Source organism: Triplophysa rosa, linkage group LG7, assembly GCF_024868665.1.
Source record: "Triplophysa rosa linkage group LG7, Trosa_1v2, whole genome shotgun sequence".
NCBI classification, from domain to species: domain Eukaryota; kingdom Metazoa; phylum Chordata; class Actinopteri; order Cypriniformes; family Nemacheilidae; genus Triplophysa; species Triplophysa rosa.
The window spans coordinates 5,007,561-5,025,707 of NC_079896.1; the positions used below are offsets into that span (position 1 = coordinate 5,007,561).

The window sequence follows — 18,147 nt, forward strand, 5'->3', positions numbered from 1 at the left end:
ACCTCAAGTTGTTCCAAACCTGTATAAATTTATTTGCTCTGTCGAACACAAAGAAAGATATTTGGAAGAATGTTAGCAACTGAGATTTCTGGGGCACCATTGACTACCATTAAAATGGTTGTCAGAGGTTCTCTAGAACCATTTGCTATTTTCTTTTGTGTTCAACAAAACAACAAAATATATATAAAATATTTTTTATTGTATAAAAATATCTGTATGGTTACAAGCATTCTTCTAAATATTTTTAACAGAACACATTTTGGGGTGAACAATCCCTTTAAGACAATGTTGAAATCTATTCTGGATCTGGAAAGCAAATTTCTGTCTTTATCTCAGTAATGTATAGGAAACATAAGATATAAGATATGAAAGAAATGTCTTATCATTTTCTTTCATAAGGGACTTCTTGAAATGTTATTCTACTCTAAATGCATATTGTCTCTGATAATGGAGTTTAAGGACCAGAACAACAGACACTACCAAACACTTTGGACCAATATAAAATGTAAATCTTTACTACCAAATTCATAGCAATGACATTTTAGTCTTTTAATTGAGGCTCTAAAGAAAATAGGAGGGTGTTAGAAGTGCTGGTGTGCATTCGTAGGTATTGTTGCTGTTGATATCAATGTGGAAATAATGAGCTATGGCAGGTTTATAAATAAAGGGCTAATCTTTGCTGTTATGGCGATATATAATCTGCCTAACGTTTCTAACTTTTCCCTCATGACTCACATGACTGGAAGGTATCATCTCTTCTTAGACACCTTAATAAACCTGCACCTACAAAGGTGCTGAGTCACAAACACATGACCTTCCATACCATTCATAGGAAGGATGATTTGACTATCCTATATATACTGTAACAGAGATGATCAGGCTGAAATAGAAGGAAGGACGAGGTATATAATTATGTTACAAGATCATTCATACCAGTGTTGTCAAACCAGGTTTTCCAGTGTAAAACCAGTGTTTCTAGGGTAAAAGTTAACCACCACTCCAACATCGGTACATCTACCACCTACAGACATACACAACAAATGTCAGTTGCAGTTATTTAGGCAAACTGGTTCATCTAGACCCTACTACTTACAACTTTTTTTCTTTCATTTTCTTCATAAGTGCATAGTCAGTCTTAATTAAAGTCAATCTAAAATTCTGGGTTATTTTAAACCCAACATTGGGTCATAATGGGACAAACCCAAACCGTTTGATATTAAATGAACATATGCTGGATTGTTTTAACCCCAATTTCTGTGGTTTTAACCCAATTGTTGGGTCAACTATAAACATGTTTTGGGTCGATTTAACCCAGCGGTTGAGTTCATCTATTTTTGACCAAACGCTGGGTTGAAAAATAAGCCAGTATTAGTGTGTATATAAAGCCAACACTAAGCAAGGTCTAAGCAATTGCTGCATTTCTCTTTTAGTTAGTTAAAAGAGAAGTCAAACTATCACTACACCATTAAATCTTAAACAACATCATCAGTAAGTCAGATTTTTATAAGATACTGACAGACACACAAGTCTCAAGGTTTTTTAATAATGGATTTTGCATGTTTTGTCTTACAGATCTTGGCCATCATCTCTATTCTTTTCATTGTGCTCTCCACTATTGCTTTGTCCCTGAACACCCTCCCGGAGCTGCAAGACACAGACGAGTTCGGTCAGACAACAGATAATCCACAGCTTGCCCATGTGGAGGCAGTGTGCATCGCTTGGTTTACCATGGAATATATTCTTCGCTTCCTTTCCTCACCAAACAAGTGGAAATTCTTCAAAGGTCCCCTCAACGTCATCGACTTGCTGGCAATTTTACCGTATTACGTCACCATATTTTTGACAGAGTCCAACAAGAGCGTGCTGCAGTTCCAGAATGTCCGACGGGTAGTGCAGATCTTCAGAATCATGCGAATACTGCGCATCCTCAAACTGGCACGTCACTCCACTGGGTTGCAGTCCTTGGGTTTCACACTGCGACGGAGTTACAATGAGCTCGGCCTGCTTATCCTCTTCTTGGCCATGGGGATCATGATCTTTTCCAGTCTAGTTTTCTTTGCAGAAAAGGATGAGGATGACACCAAGTTCAAGAGCATCCCTGCCTCTTTCTGGTGGGCCACTATTACCATGACCACTGTGGGATATGGAGATATTTACCCCAAGACGCTTTTGGGTAAAATAGTTGGTGGACTCTGCTGCATAGCAGGAGTGTTAGTCATTGCCTTGCCCATTCCCATTATCGTTAACAACTTCTCAGAATTCTATAAAGAACAGAAAAGACAAGAAAAGGCTATCAAGAGACGTGAGGCTCTGGAGCGGGCCAAACGCAACGGCAGCATAGTGTCTATGAATGTTAGAGAAGCATTTTCGCGTGGTGCAGAGCTTCTAGATGTGGTGGTGATGGATAAGGGCGAAAGAACCCAGGACAACCATCTCTCACCCAGTCGGTGGAAATGGTCATCTAAGCGAGCGACGTCTGAGACCAGCTCGAATCGTTCCTTCAACCCAGACCAAGGTTCCCCAAACAAGGCGACGGCTTCAAGTCCACAAAGGCTTAACGCACAGAAACTGGAAGAAATGTACAACCAGATGGCTAAGACTCAGTCACAACCCAACCTAAACACTAAAGACAGATGTACATCTCGAGCAGGACATAGAAAAGATGAAATTGAGTTGGGGGCTTTGCCTGGTCCCGGAGACCCACTTAACGGAGGTCGTGAAGGAGTGGTGGACATGAAAAGTCTGTCCAGCATCGACAGCTACATAAGCTGTGCAACAGACTTTCAAGAGAACCCGCGATTTCCCTACAGTTCAGCCGGGGGCTTGTCCTTCCCAGAGAGCTCACGTTTCTCCCACAGCCCTGGTTCTGGCCTCTCCGGTCGAGTCCGTGCTAACCCAAGTCTACAGCCCACCATGGAGCACGAGACCATGCTCACACCACCGTGTTCAGGTGCTAAACCCCCTAACACAGAAGATTTACGCCAACAAAGCCTGCTTGGAAATGCTCATAAAATGCATTCAGTTAGGGTGAATCATCGCAACTGTGGGGAAACCAGCCCCTTGGGTGGTCCTCGGTCTGACAGCTCTATTCTTTCTGACCACTCCATCCTAAGTCCTGAGGTGTCGGTCTACACAACAGCCAGCAGCAGGACTCCACCTAAGACACCCGAGAAGAAGGGATCCACCGGTGCGGTCTTCACTTTTCACGACGCCTCCATCAGCAAGTACATTGACGCTGACACAGATGATGAGGAGCACTTGCGTGAAAGCGGCCCATCAGATCGCTTGCTGGGTGGCCTGAGCTCCAAGTCTCGGCTCACCAGTGCTTACCAGGGAGGTACCAACCACTTGGAAGCCGCCCAGAGGCTGTTAGGTCAGAACTGCCTATTCCCATTAGGAAGTAGCCCAGGTAATGCCTACGAGAACCATGTGGCGTCCGAAAACTCACGGAGACCCAAAGGGGACAGGGGATATTCCAGCAGTTTTGATAAGGGCCTCTGAGGCCTCAGGGTTGTGAGCTGGACTTCAGATGGAGTCCAGGAAAGGAAAGAAGGCCAAGTTCAGTCAAGGACATTGGAGGAAGCAAAGACTAAAGTGCAATGGAGGAATAATTTTACAGGCATTTGACCAGGGGGCCCACTCTGGTGACTTTATGCGGGAGAGTTACGTTACATCATTAATAACAGAGGTTATGTTACATCATTAAGGAACAGGATCTTGAGGATGTACCACTGCCTACACCTCTTGCCCTTTTTCATCTTCTGTAAACAAGCCTGCATTGGTGGGTCCCTGGGGTAGAAAAAGGCCAGAACAGATCTGGCGTACAGTTGTTAGTGACAAGAACTGGATTCATTCCAAAGCTTACCAAGCTGAAGACTGGACACTTACCGAACATTAAAGCGTCGATGTGTATGAAAAATCGAGGGGGACGGTCCTTCACTGCCCGTGTCAGCTAGTCACTGTCCAGAACCCACCTTAAAGTTTAGCATTAGAGTACGTTACACCCTGTTTTCTAGTGCACCCAACCCTTGTCCTCTAACAAACTAGCCTTACTGCAGTTATGGGTCTGCATACAGTATGAGCGGTTGTGTGCAAGAATGATATGATATAGGGAGGGCTGATGGTATGATAATGTGCACGTGTACGTAACTTACATTCCTGCACACATACTCGCTCTTCAAAATATATTCACATAGTTTGTGATTCTAACTTGCTTTATTTTTATATAGACAAGAAAATTATCTCTAGAAATAATGTTTTGTTTCATATTCATCAGTATAAGAATAAAATGTTTCATTAGAAGAGTCCAATATCTGTTTAAATTCACCACCCCCTTGCATTTAATGCATGTTTCTTGTATAGTCAAGATATAATTTGTTTAAAAGTTACAGAAGATGATACACCTCATGCAGTGTATTACGTTTTAATGCCCATGCCTTTCACATAGGATCACATATAAAAAAAACAGCACATGCACATTGGCAGCCCAAACAGAAGCAACAAGGAGAAATATGAACGGACAACGCATACCTCTCCCTATTGTTACCAGTTATTGCAAACCTGAAAAAGTGAAACGACTGAAAACTTCAGGTCAATTCAACACTTCGGTCAGATTGAACAATTTCATAGCAGTGGATGCTGTAACACACACGAATATTTCTGAAGAAATGAGAATAGATATATATTTCTAAAGTATTTTCTAGATGATCAAATGAAGTGTGGTAGGGGGTCTCATGTGAGAATGTTTATTTTGAAATGCTAATTTAGTACAAAGTCTTATGGGACCTTTTGTGCCCTAAATTGTTATTCAGGCTCAAAGTACATTACGTGACCAAGATCACTCAAAGTATGAAAACATTCATCACTTTTGATAAAGAGCTCTATAACACAGTATGTAACGCATGGCCATGTTTACATCATAGCTCTGATCCCTTCGCACCGCACAAGATTATTATTCTTAAAACATCCTAATATCCCTATCACCGTTCTGTAACCATACACAGTCCAGCATGTATTCACAGGTATGTAGACCATGTCCTGAAGACGACCATATCCAGTTTCCATGGTGACCACAAGCCCTCCCTGTCAGCACCAGTTTTAAAAACCGGGAAAGAGAGGGACAAATTAGATCAAAAATGCATCAGTGTCAACAAATACGATCACAGAAAGTCACAATGTCAGAACGGGCTAGTCTCTGGGAATTTCTATGTATATGTGTGTTATTTGGGGGTACAAACTCAGCCTCTCCTGAGACTCGCGAGTGTGTAAGCTTCCATCCTTGTCTCAACGATTTAGCTGAGTGAAACTGAAGTGTGAACGGAATACCAATTTCTGAGAGGAAGGTTGACATGTCGGTTAGGAAGAGAAACAAAAGAAGAAATGAAATGTAGCGTCCCTTTTTCTGCTCAATGTGGAATAATTCGTGATCGTTACGATCTGTACGGCAGAGAGATGAAGCTGCGTGCATGAAGAGCTTAGGTCGCCTGCTCTGCTTGTGGTCTTTCATTTAATGTGCACAGTACAGCATCTGTTATCCTTCGAAGCGTGAGACCCACATCCATTGCTCTCTTCAACATTATCACAACAAATTATTATAAACGAAATTTAAAACTCTTCTGTGTGTGTTAAGCTGTGCCCTGAGGTCAACATCAACCCTGTTTTTTTGTAATGATCATTGGGTGAATCTCACAAAGAAATATAACTGCATTATTATATAAAGCCATTATTTTCATGACAATTAAGCGTCTTTCACCATCATATGCCCATGTGTATGTACAATCTGGATGTTTTGCTGTTTGTAATTGTGTTTCTTTGTAATTCTTCGATTCTCAAACTTGATTCAGGTTACAGTAACAGAGTAATGAAACCGGGAACATTTTTTTTTTCTTGTTACAGCAACAAGGTGCCATATTGTCATGTAAATAACAGTATTTTATGTATGTATGTTATGTAGATGAGACATTATTTCTATATATACAGCTGGGAAGAAATTAAGAGAGCATTTCAAATTTATATTTAATCGGAATTTCTAGATGTATTGAGGCCATTGCAGTCTGTTGAATTTCAACAAAATCAAACCTCAGGAGCGACATAAAGTCACCCAACAGCAATGTGAAAGACTGACAGCATGACAAGACACACGAAAACTCTGATAATTATCACATAAAAAATATTTTTAAACATTTCCTTAATACATGTACAAATATTACTGTTATATTGCTTAAACGTGAATATGACCTTGTTTTTTCCAGTATTTGAGGTATTTTGATCTTTTCTATTATTTTCACCTGTTTATCCAGTTTTCATTTTCTGCAAATAAATGCAAAAAGAAACAATATTTTTATTTGTAATTTGGGAGAAATGTTGTTAGTAGTTCACAGAATGAAACAAAAATTACCATTTTACCTAAACACATACCTATAAATAGAAGAAAAAAAAACTGATTTTGAAATGGTCTCTTATTTTTTCCACGGCTATATATGGTTTTGTGAGATTCACTCCCATAGTCCATGTTAATTGGCCAATCAGAGATGTAAAAGATTAGCATATGTTGTGTTATTGTTGTTCATCAGTCATCATTCTGTCATGTCCCATGAGCAACACCCACAGTGCAGTGTGCTTAGACAATTTACAAAGATTAGAGTCTAATATATATAGTTATATATACTGTATGGGTGATTATTTTGGGGAAATTTTTTAGGCACCAGGCCACAAACAGTGATGACAATCAGTAATTTGAGTCCAATGTCAGTGTCTTACTGAAAGATTTAATGGCATTAAAGGTGTGTTGTCTAAAATACCCACTCACACATCAGTAACAGGTCGAAATTCATCATGGTTCGTTAATAAAATCTTTCGAATTAAATGGCATTATAACGCGTCAAACTGTGACAAACTGACGATGCTTCCAGCATCAACATGGACACATGCTAATTTTAACATGGCATTAAAAAAAACAAAAAACAATGATTCTAAATTGATTTTAGTTTTAGTTTACAATCAAAGATTTCATTCAGTTTTGATTTCATGGTTATTCAAAGGATTTTTTGTCATGACAACGGGTTTGTATGCATCTCATTTAAAATGGAAAGCACAATTAGGTGACTTCTTTCATTTATTGCATTCCTGTTGTTTTCTTCTGAGGTTGTACAATAACAGTGGTATAAAATTTAGGGAAGCATTTCACAATGAAAAGAAATAACATGAACATCCACACCGAGTTTCCAGGGAATTAAAATAAAAAAGGGAGAGTACTGTTTACAATCCCTCCCTCCCCCTAAATCTTCTACAATGTTGTTTGTAGGTCTAAAGGCTGTTTGTTTTGTAAACTTTCTACCTGTTGACTTTCTATGCCGTCATTTCTGTACGTGTGTTATGTTGTTTAATGCATGTTGTACTTCTCAAGTTGTAACTTGTTCTGTATGTGATTAAAAGGTAATTCCTTGTCTTGTATAGGAAAAAGAGCCAAAAATGCGTCAAAATGTACTGGAATCATTTGATTTCTTTGCAGTATGAAGAGATTGCCCCTCCCCCTTTGGTCGGCTGGAAATCAAATAAATGATACAGATTATTAATTATACCTGGAATGTATTATTCATTAATTGTCTACAATTGAACAATATATACAGTGGCCCAAAGCACATTTGGACACTAAGGCCGCATAGTTAAAGGAGATAGTTCACCCCAAAATGAAAATTCTAAACGCATTCCAAACATCTGTAGAACACAAAAGATATTTTGAACAATGTTGGTAACCAAACAACAGTGGCCCCATTGACTTACGTTGCATGAACATAAAACCACTGAGACGTTTCTCAAAATATCTTCTTTTTTAAGAAAAAGTCATACAAAGATGTTGAGGTACATAAGGGTTAATAAATGACAGAATATTTATTTTTGGTTGAACTATCCCTTTAAATGTCATACAATTTTCAAATTAGTTTCAAAATAATTTACAAAACGTTTTTGCTATTGCCAGGACTGTGTGAACTTGAGGGGAACCGGTTTCATAAATACACTATAAATGGCCTCGGGACTAGTATGTAATTGCAAAAATTGGCAAAGAAATGAAATTCATGCATGTTTACCTGTAAGTGTACTTTAAGGGGCGGTTCCCGGACAGAGATTATCTTAAAACAGGACTAGGCTTTCGTTCAATGAGCAAATTTAAGTCGTTTTAACAAACATTACTCCCTAAAACAGCTTTTTGAGACAACGCAAAGGCACTGATATATTTTAAGACATGTCAGTGCAAGTTGTTTTCAGTCCTAGACATTGATTTTAGTCTAGGACAGGACTAGTCTAATCACTGTCTGGGAAACCACCCCTAAGTGTCCAAATTCTTTTTTGGGGCCACTCTACGTCTACTCAAAGCAGTGATTTTCTTTTTACAGCTGTTAAAATGCATTATTACCTCCTAATCTGAATGAAGGAACAACTATTAGCCTCACTAAGAAGTCATTTATGAATACATTTCACTACTGGTGGTGACTAACATTAAATCTATTCTTGATAACACACTTTGTTGAGGTATTATCAACTGTGATCGTGAATCCAAAATCGTCTTGTATCTGCACATTGCACCATGAATTGACCCGGTTATGGCAGATTAAAGTGTGTGTGTTAGATGAAGAGAAAACTGTGTACAGTAGGGCAGGAACAGGAGTTTTGACGGCGGATCCGTCGCCATACCCCTCTGCACTGAGAGTTCCCAACGGCCTGCCATTGCAGAGATAATGTCCTAAGAGTAAGAGAGAGAATGTAAGATTGAAAGAGTGATTAAGAGCGAAAAAAAAGACAGATAGAGTGCGTGATAGGCTACATTGTGTTGTAGTTAGACACAGTTTCAACTGCATTCACAACAATAATGTTTAAATTACAAATAGCCTATTGGTTGTTACAACAACATTTTAGTCTTATTCTCAAAAATGATGAACTGGCAACAATATTAAAAGCCCCAATGTTGTTAACTGTGTAAATTCTGCAAAGATTAAACAGGTGACCTCTTACTTAAAAAACATTACACGACTCTGGAGTGTTTGAAACGAGTGCACTATCTTATTAGGAGAGTCTCAAACCAGCACAAGAGGTTTAATAACCGAGCTCTTGAATAACTTGCATAATTTGAAATGTCTGTGGTTCCCTACAGTGGCAAAAGATACAGAGTGTGCCTGGCCTATTCACTGATCTGCAGCTATCACATTTCGGGTAAACGTGATTTTTACCAAGTAGGACATGAAAATGGCTTTGGGGGATAGTATAAATAGCTCTGGTGAGTATAGACAGGTGAAATTAAAGTAACAGAAGTTAATATAAGGTCATATTTCCTACAGCGTTCAGCGTCATTACATCATTTTGACTCGTCCATCAGATCGTGAAACAACAAGATCGCGCTTACAAGCTGCACGTGAATGCATGTCATAGCCATGCGGTTAAATAAAAACCGTGCTGTTTTGAAAGTATAGCCACAAAGTTTAAACTTTAGACAAGCTGTTTTAAAAAGCATGATAAAATCGCTTACTACCCTCATTTTGATGAATTAAATTCAATCTTGAGTTTGAACTTCGCCGTGCTGATGACGCAACGCACGTATGGCAGCCGCGCGCAGTCGCGCACGACATGTATACTGTACAGAGGCACGACGTGACGTTGTTTACGTACGCTATTTCAAATGAACAGTTTTCAAAATTAGTTAACTCCGTATTTTTCAAAAATCATGTTTTTTATTATGTTATCGTGTTTTCATTGTGTTTTATTGTGTTAGTTAGCTGTATATTTTTTTAGTTATTATGGATTAAACCAAAACAAACCAACTGCAGTTTGATTGATATTAATTGGAATGCACAATAAAAACATGATTTTTGATTTTTTTTATCTCATTTTGGAAATAAACAATATAGTAGGTTTTAAAGTTAATTATGTTGATTTTTATTTTATTATTTTCTAACAGTAGTCTAATGAAGAAACACAGTCAATTTTTTTACTGTAAATACTGTCGCTATACTTGTAGTTTATATGAACAATTATTGATGCCTTTAAATTATTCATCAGTGCCTTGACCACTGACTACCATGGTAAGTGAATTTATATGTACACACTATTTGTTGCTTTATTTCACACGGGAAGAGTCTCCCTTTTTAATATTTCCCTCTTCAACAGCATGATACAAATTTTGTAGTTGTTTATTGTGTTCTGTTGAACTTGGAACATTCTTTAAAAAACGTTTTTTTAGGCCTGTCTGCTCTTACTTAACCGGGCCGGAGCTCTCGCCGTCCCCTGTGCAGTGGTGTTGACCCTGTGGCAGAGCTGGCGGCTGGCACTCCACACACACCTGATGCCCCTCCTTCAGGTACCTCATCCAGCGGGTGTGCGGACTGATGCTTCGCTGACAACCCACCGTCAGAGAGGTGATCTCAAACTCCACACAGTACCTGATACACATAAATGCACATTAAAATACACTTACAGCTTGTAAATATAACATTTTTTAAATTCACAGTGATCATGATCTTGAATTGCACAGTAACCATTTCCTTGTTCGTAACAACATTGTATGGTGGTACCATGATACATGATACATCGATAGTATCTGATGATAATATCTTCTTACATGCTGTAAAACTGAAAGACTACCGTATTATCAGAATACCATGGTACTACCAAAAACATGGCATTGTCATAGTACATGTCCAAAAAATTTTTTTGTTGTGGATTCGAAGATTTTACCCCATGATGTTGTTTGTGTATGAAATCTCCCTCTTTTTCCGAGCATTTCCATAGCCACCAGTGGTGATGAGAGCTGGGACTGTAAAAAATAGAAGACAGAGAAGTAGGTCAAAGGTTATATAAGAGAGCTTTTAATGCATACTTGTGCTCACATACATCCCCGTAATCTTATAAGAAGGTCACACTCATGATTCACAAATCAATAATTATTTTTAATGGCTGTATGACCTCTTCGGTATACCGTATGGTATCATTCCTTATGTTAGGGGCTTGTGCTGAAACTTAGTCACATTATTTAGTTGTGGAGCTGCTCTGTTTTTTTCCAGAGATATTCTGTCTATAATGTTGAAAATGCAAGGATGTTAAGGCTTACCAAGTGATTGCAGACATGTACCGTGCTGGTCTTGATACTCAGCGCAGCCTGCAGTCTGCTGTAAGGTTGGACAGAGTTCTCCACCATTACGTGCCTCCTGGATCACCCGCCTCAGTCTGGTGCGCACAGTGTGCTTACACGCCTCCAAACAGCCAGACCATACTCTCCATTCACTCACCACACATGGTACGGCTATAACACACACACATGCTGGGTTTCCATGTTTTATGGGGTCTTTTTGTAGACATAATGATTTTTATACTGTACAAACTGTATATTCTATCCCTAACCCTGTAAAAAAAGTTATTTTGCAAAATGTATTTTTTAAAATAAGTCAAAAATGTAATTACAGAAAAAGACCGCAAATTGACAAGAAAAATTAGGAAACGTATAATTTTACAGGGAAAAAACATATTTCACAGTATATTTTTGGGGTCCTCCAGCTGCCAGAAAATAGCATTTTTTACAAGATTTTTTTACAGTTTATTTTTGAAAATACAGTAAAAAAAACAAATTTGCAAGATTTGCAAGAAAATTGGAAAAACATGTTATTTTCCGGTTTATCTCTGGATAATTTTTACAGTAAACGTAACCCTCACATCATTTATAAGCAGTTTTCTTCATGGGTAAAAACGACCAGTATTATTTTGTGGGAACAATTTTTGGTAGTGTTTTGGTAAACGTAGCGTTTATCAAGAACACACACACATAAGGATTATAAAAAGGAATGTCAAAAATGGGAAAGAGAATACGATTAAAACTTGACTGTGTCCCACAGTGTCATGCCTTTAAATCCAAAACTTTTTCATGCAGCTATTTGGACCTCATAATAATTGAGGGAGATTAAATATTTATACTAAATTCATTAGTCACACCACAGGACACTTGAAATGAAAATGCAAAAAAAGGTTAATAAAAATGACCAATTCAGCAAAACTGAACCACAATTTAGTCCAAAAGCTGTACATTTCATTCCAGAGTTGCCTAAATGTGTTGGTTAAATAATAACCTTTTTATCATTTTAATTAATGCTACACAGCAAAATCGCCAGTTTTAAAAAGGGTCAAATTAACTCTCACAGTGTGGATTATATATACACTGTGAGTGTTAATTTGACTTTTTTTAACACTGGTGATTTTACTGTGTAGCTGAAAAATGTGAAATGCAAGAAACCTGGACAGGCAAGGTCGTAGTCATGACAACAGTCCAACGTCGTCTTGCATGCCTGGTCGCAGTAACATTCCCCATAGGAGGGATCTTCTCTCCAGCCTTCAGTAACACAAGAGCGATTTTGTCCAACGCAACAGAGTCCCGCGTCCTGACAGCCTCCGTTGCTCTGGGACACCAGCGTTACCAGCAGAGCAAGATAAAAAGTTATCCATGAGGGGCTAGAGCTGCCCGCTGCCATGATAATGGCCAGCCTGAATATGAGACTTCCCTTATCTGAGGAACTCATGCATGTAATTGACTTCTATATGTTCCGGCACCTCTGAGCTGGATCGTTTATTGGCCCAGTTTTTTTATGGCATGCTTTGTTTCTCTATAGTAAGGTTACTTATCAAAGTTTTAGCTTTTTATATGACAACGCGTCCACAGGCCTATACAAATGACAAGCTGTTATTCAGCCATCTAATCATATAAAGTATACTGGAATGGTTTGCATGTACAGCTTGGCTCTGTGATTCATCAGGGTTATTGTCTTTGTAGTGGAGGAGCCTCTTCTGTTTTTCCTTAACTGAGCAGCACTGCCCATTGATGCTGAAACATGTGAAAAGAGAGGATTACATTCATTTCTATAGCTAGAGGCTGTTCATGCACAAAGAGCAATACCATAGGCACTGCTGTAATGTCGAACCCTGATTCATATACATATACCCGTGCAGAATTTCTCAAATATCATTTAGTGTTTTTAATTTACAGTCTAATAAAATGCATCAAAGTATGAATCTGTAGAATGAATGAAGATAATAGATAAAATAATCTTGATTTGGGCAAACTCGATGAGAAAGTTTTTATAGCAAATCTGAGCTGACATTGTGGAGACCTCTTCTAAAACTCTAATGGAGACATTTGTGAGATTTCTGGCTGTTTTCTCAGGAGAAATATCTGAAATATAGGAGACTCCTCCAAAAGTTTGATTTTGCTCTCTATTTAATCGCAATACTGTGTATATTTAAAGGGACAGTTGGGTGGTCATGTGATATTCCTTTATGTCATTCTGGGCTCCTGTCTGCGGGCTGTCAAAGGCCCTATTCCAAGCCATAGAGGGTTGACAGATGCTAATAAAAGATTTGATGGGGGCACTGGGATATCTTTTCACCCTGGAGTTCACTAAATAGGACGAGGTGTTGTGGGACATCAATGGACAATCTAATGAGGATACGAGCATACGCAATGGACATGGTCTACTTGCTGAAGAATGAGAAAAAATCCTTACAGGTTAATAATAATGAACATTTCACATTCCTCCAACCGTATAAGGAATATGTTCAATACTCCTTTTCTGAAAATGGGAGCAAAGATGTCTTTGCTGCTCTTTTGATAGATCTTCTTTATAGTCGTCAGAGAGGTGTTGTTTCAAATGAGCAGTAGGCAATACAACCACAATGTGCTCACACAAGCTTCTTGGGATATAAACCAGTATTTATCTGACTCTCTGCTACTTGGGTCTTTGTGGCCACTTAGCATAAAGTTCTTTACTAAGCCTTACAAACACAGTAACTTGGCTAGTTTAAAAGGTGTTGTTTTATTAGCAAGAATGATTAAGAAACAACATTGCCAAATCATTAAAGCAGAGGTAACATGCTATATCATGCATTCTGACTTCTTTACACTGTTAAACTTGCTGGCTTCTCAAGCTTAACATGGTCAACTTGTCAAAAAACGAGTTGTATTAAACTGTTTTTATACTGTAATAAGGTAAAAAATGACATGTTTTAACAGTGAGGTCCTTAATCATGCATCAAAGTCATATTTCTCTGTAAATTATTCCCACTGCTACTTTTGTGTCTTCAGCATATTTTGGAAAATAATTATGAATTGTTTTGAATGATCACATAAAATGGTGCCAAAAGTAGCTATAGTTCACGATGCATTGTAATAATATGAATCGCAACTCAATTAATGTCAAATACTTTGAACACACATTGAAAAGCTTTCTGTAATGGTGTTTGCATGCATTTATTCTTTCAGCAACCACCACACAAACAAGCAGTGCAGTGACATCAGGTCCTGGGTCTACAGGTGATAAAATCGTTTAGAAATATGTTTCCATCCAAAGTTACGAATTTTACTTTTGTGCAAATTTGGAATATGGCATGAAAGTTAACATTTGCAATTAAAGCACTGTTTCCATCCAGTGGGTCGAAACAACGAAATCTTACTTTCCTGATAAACTGATGCCAGATCACTAAGGAAACGTTTCTCCAATAAAGAAATGTTGTGTTTTTTTATAAATTATACATAAATTGCTTGCGCCCCAATAAACGCGGTTTTCGGAGGCGGATATCTGCTCTTCACGAACGCAATCGTATATACTGTAAGACAGTTATGAGCTGTAGTATGGAACCATTTTCAGGACAGAATTTGACTGAAGCTTTTTAGAACAACATTCCAGATGTTGTGCAACGAGCCAGGACCGTCCAGAGACCATTAGTCCCATGCATAGAGACAAAGTCAAATTATTTCTTTAAAGAGCATCAAATAATTTATTCAGTATATTTGTTTCTATCTTAGTTTTTGCACATTTCTTATCTTTTAGCAACCACCATACAAACAAGCAATGCAGTGACATCAGGCATTGGTGCTACAACTGGTACAATCTCCACTACTGTTACCGGTATGTTATAGAATACCCACAATCAGACCTTAACAGAGAACAATACAGTTTGTATCATTTTATAGTAATATAAGCAGGGGTTTAAAATTGCATCATGATACATCAATCTGATTAATGCAGATATCTTGTTTTGCTGATTTTACAAGATGTGTTTTAGTAAGCAAATCTGTGCTATATGATTTCTTTTGACATCGATTAGGGTAGTTGTGAGTTGGACGATCTATAAAATTGTTATTTGTTCAGGTCATAAAGAAGATTAGTAAACGTCTTAGACTAAAACCTGAAACCATCAATACTGCAAACTGCAAAGTCATATTTCTCTGTAAATTATTCCTGCTGCTACATTTGTCTTCAGCATATTTTTGAAAAAAATTATGAATCATTTTAAATAATCAAACAAAAAGGTGGCCAAATGTATGATTCATTATGAATTGTAATAATTATATGAATCGTAATTAAATGAATGTCAGATACTTGCCCCAAGTCAGTATGCTGGAAAGTATTTTTTTCTTATACTTCACAAGAGTTTTAGTATTGAATACTCTATTTTTCCTTTAACAGGCATTGTACAGTGGCCTCGTAAGTATAGTGTTTCTCACATGTGAACGAATACCATAAGTGTTAAACGAAAGAATCTCAATCAAAGTTTGTGTATATTTGTGTTTTTCTGCAACACCAGAAATTTTCTATCCATTTGGTTTGGAGGCAGGAGACGTTGTTATTGCTAACGAAACCTCTGTTCCAGTTAACCTATGCAGACCATTTTGATTTTTTGGGCGCACATATAACCAGACCTATGTGAGAATTCAATTCTATTATTTGAATTCTAAATGTATATAAACAACGCCGTGATAAGCTTTAATAATTTGTTGTTGATTTGATTGATTTATCCGAATGCAGGTTAACAATAACAGACTTTTTAATTTCGGATGGTAATTCCTCCTTTATTTTGATGAACTGTGGTGAGTCATTGGTGACATAAGTGTAATAGACTTTCCAGTGGAGGTAAAAGAAACTTCTGTTTCAGTAACAAAATATTCAAGTTTGATTATCTTTATCGTTTCAGTATGTACAGTATAATATTTGTTTTTATTATTTTAAAAACATTACTTTGTCATACCTGGATCAAACCATGGCATCCTCATCCCCAATCTCAAAACAACAAGTAATGTTAACATTCCAGGACGTTGGGCTTTCTCTGCGAACCAAGGTAGGTGTGTCATCAAATGTATGTATTTGTGTCTTCAGAAAAATTTGAAAAACAATGATAAATTGTTTCAAAACAATCAAATGAAATGATAGGCACATTTGTGATTCATGAAACATTGTAATTGTAAATGTTGGAAGAATTGTAATCAAATCATTGTCAAAGGACATAACAGAGGTATTGTGTTCTTCTGTAATTCAACCTGAGGGAGGGGCTGTAATGTTGACTGTCAGGCTCTGCAATCACATAAATGTGATTTTTAAAAATATACAAATATACAAAAACAGAATTGAATACTCTCTGCTTTTCTTTAAACAGGTATTGTACAGTTTGCAGGTAAGTGGAACTGGAAGTAATGTTTCTCACAACCTAAACACACAGTGTCAAGTAAACATCATATTATCAGAGTTAGATGTAAACATCTCCAATGTTTGTACTTTTGTTTGCTTCTTCTCTTTGCAACACCAGAGACTTTCTATCCAGTGCAGGAGACGCTCAAACTGTTAATAAGTTTGTTCTAGTTAACCTATCCGGACCATTTTTGTTTTTTAGCCGCAGATACAACCAGATTTATGTAAGAATTCTGTTCCATTCTTAACAGTCTAAATGTAAATGACTGCAGCTATGATAAACAACTGTAACATTGCTGTTTGTCTGGTGGATTTTGATCGGTTTCACTCAAGGTTAACAACAAAGGATTCCTGTCATTCAGGCGAGAGATATCACATGCTGGCCACCTCCCTTTTCCTTACGCAGGTGAAGATTTAATCGCTCCACTATGGACTGATCTCGATAATTATGGATATGGTGCAATCTACTATCAGGAGTACACAACTGGAAATGTGCTCGCACGTGCCACTAAAGATATAAAACGTTATTACCCGGCTTCAATTCTACTTGGGTCTTTGAAGAAATTTGGGACGTTGAAACATTGGATCCAAATGTATTTTTACATCACTCAGCCCCAGTAAGAAACCTTTACAAAACTAGTAAATAATAATGTAGCTGTGCTCCGAACGGCTGTGACAATCAGTGTTTTGAATCTTTACATGCAATCTCGTTTCAAGTGGTTTTAATTTCAGACGGAGCTTTTCCTTTTATTCTGATGAACTATGGTAGTATTGGTGCGTTTTATTGTCCAGTGCAGGTAAAAGAAACTTCTACATCACAGTAACAAAATCTCTCTATATATACTTATTCATGTGTAGGCCTGGTACATAGAATTTATTTTTATGATTCAAAAAGGCTGGTTATGACACAATTTCGACCACACATTACTTTATCATTCCTGGGTCAACTAATTGGAACCTCGTCCCAAACCTCAAGAACACAAGTAATGTAAACGTACCTGGTCGATGGGCTTTTGTGGCAAATAAAAGTAGGTGTTTTATCAAGATCTATGTATTATCATCAATATGCATATTTTAGTTGTTTTATTATAGTTTTGTGTGTGTGTTTGTGTGTGTGTATCTTTCTATTAGATACTGTGATTGGACTTCAAATGAAAGTCACCTCATAATTGAACCTGAGTGAAAACGTAAATCACACTAACTGGGACTATTCAGGGAGGTTTCCCGGACAGGGATTATCTTAAACCAGGACTAGGCCTAAGTCTTTAAGTAGTTTTTTTTTACAAACATGTATTACAAAAAACAAACATTACTTGTGTGCATTTTGAGACAACACAATGGCACTGATGTATTTTAAAGGGGTCATATGGCGGAACTACGTGTTTTTCTGTGTTTTTGGTGTGTTATTATTTGCCCATGCATGTATTAGACACGTAAAATTGCACAAATGAAAGTGTGGGAACAAAAGATGCATTCTATCTAAAAGCGAATGCTCACCCAGACCTGCCTGAAACGCCTCGTGTAACCACACCCCGGCGAATCTACGTCAGTTTGTGGTATGAAGTGACTAAGACCGCCCAAATGTATACGTAAGTAAGGTGGGCGTACCTGTCAGTACAATTGCTTTGGAACCTGATGTTCCAAATATGGTAAG

The 18,147-nt window shown here is 37.7% G+C and overlaps 2 protein-coding genes across 4 annotated transcripts in view; one reads left to right on the forward strand and one right to left on the reverse strand.

The window, feature by feature from the left end:
- Positions 1 to 7,676, forward strand: part of kcnb1 (potassium voltage-gated channel, Shab-related subfamily, member 1) — a 30,319-nt gene extending 22,643 nt beyond the window's left edge. For all 3 annotated transcript variants that reach the window (XM_057338790.1, XM_057338789.1, XM_057338791.1), the window contains one exon: positions 1,573 to 7,676. In XM_057338790.1, coding sequence (XP_057194773.1) covers positions 1,573 to 3,501 — 1,929 coding nt within the window. In that variant the 3' untranslated portion in view covers positions 3,502 to 7,676. The remainder of the gene's footprint in view (positions 1 to 1,572) is intronic.
- A 946-nt stretch (positions 7,677 to 8,622) lies between these two features.
- Positions 8,623 to 12,554, reverse strand: si:dkey-7k24.5 (somatomedin-B and thrombospondin type-1 domain-containing protein). Its single transcript, XM_057337024.1, has 5 exons — positions 12,272 to 12,554; positions 11,099 to 11,290; positions 10,726 to 10,804; positions 10,248 to 10,430; positions 8,623 to 8,740 (listed from the first exon to the last, which is right to left on the reverse strand). Exons 1-5 carry the CDS (start codon positions 12,552 to 12,554, stop codon positions 8,623 to 8,625), a joined length of 855 nt encoding a protein of 284 aa, XP_057193007.1.
- Positions 12,555 to 18,147: the final 5,593 nt, after the last annotated feature.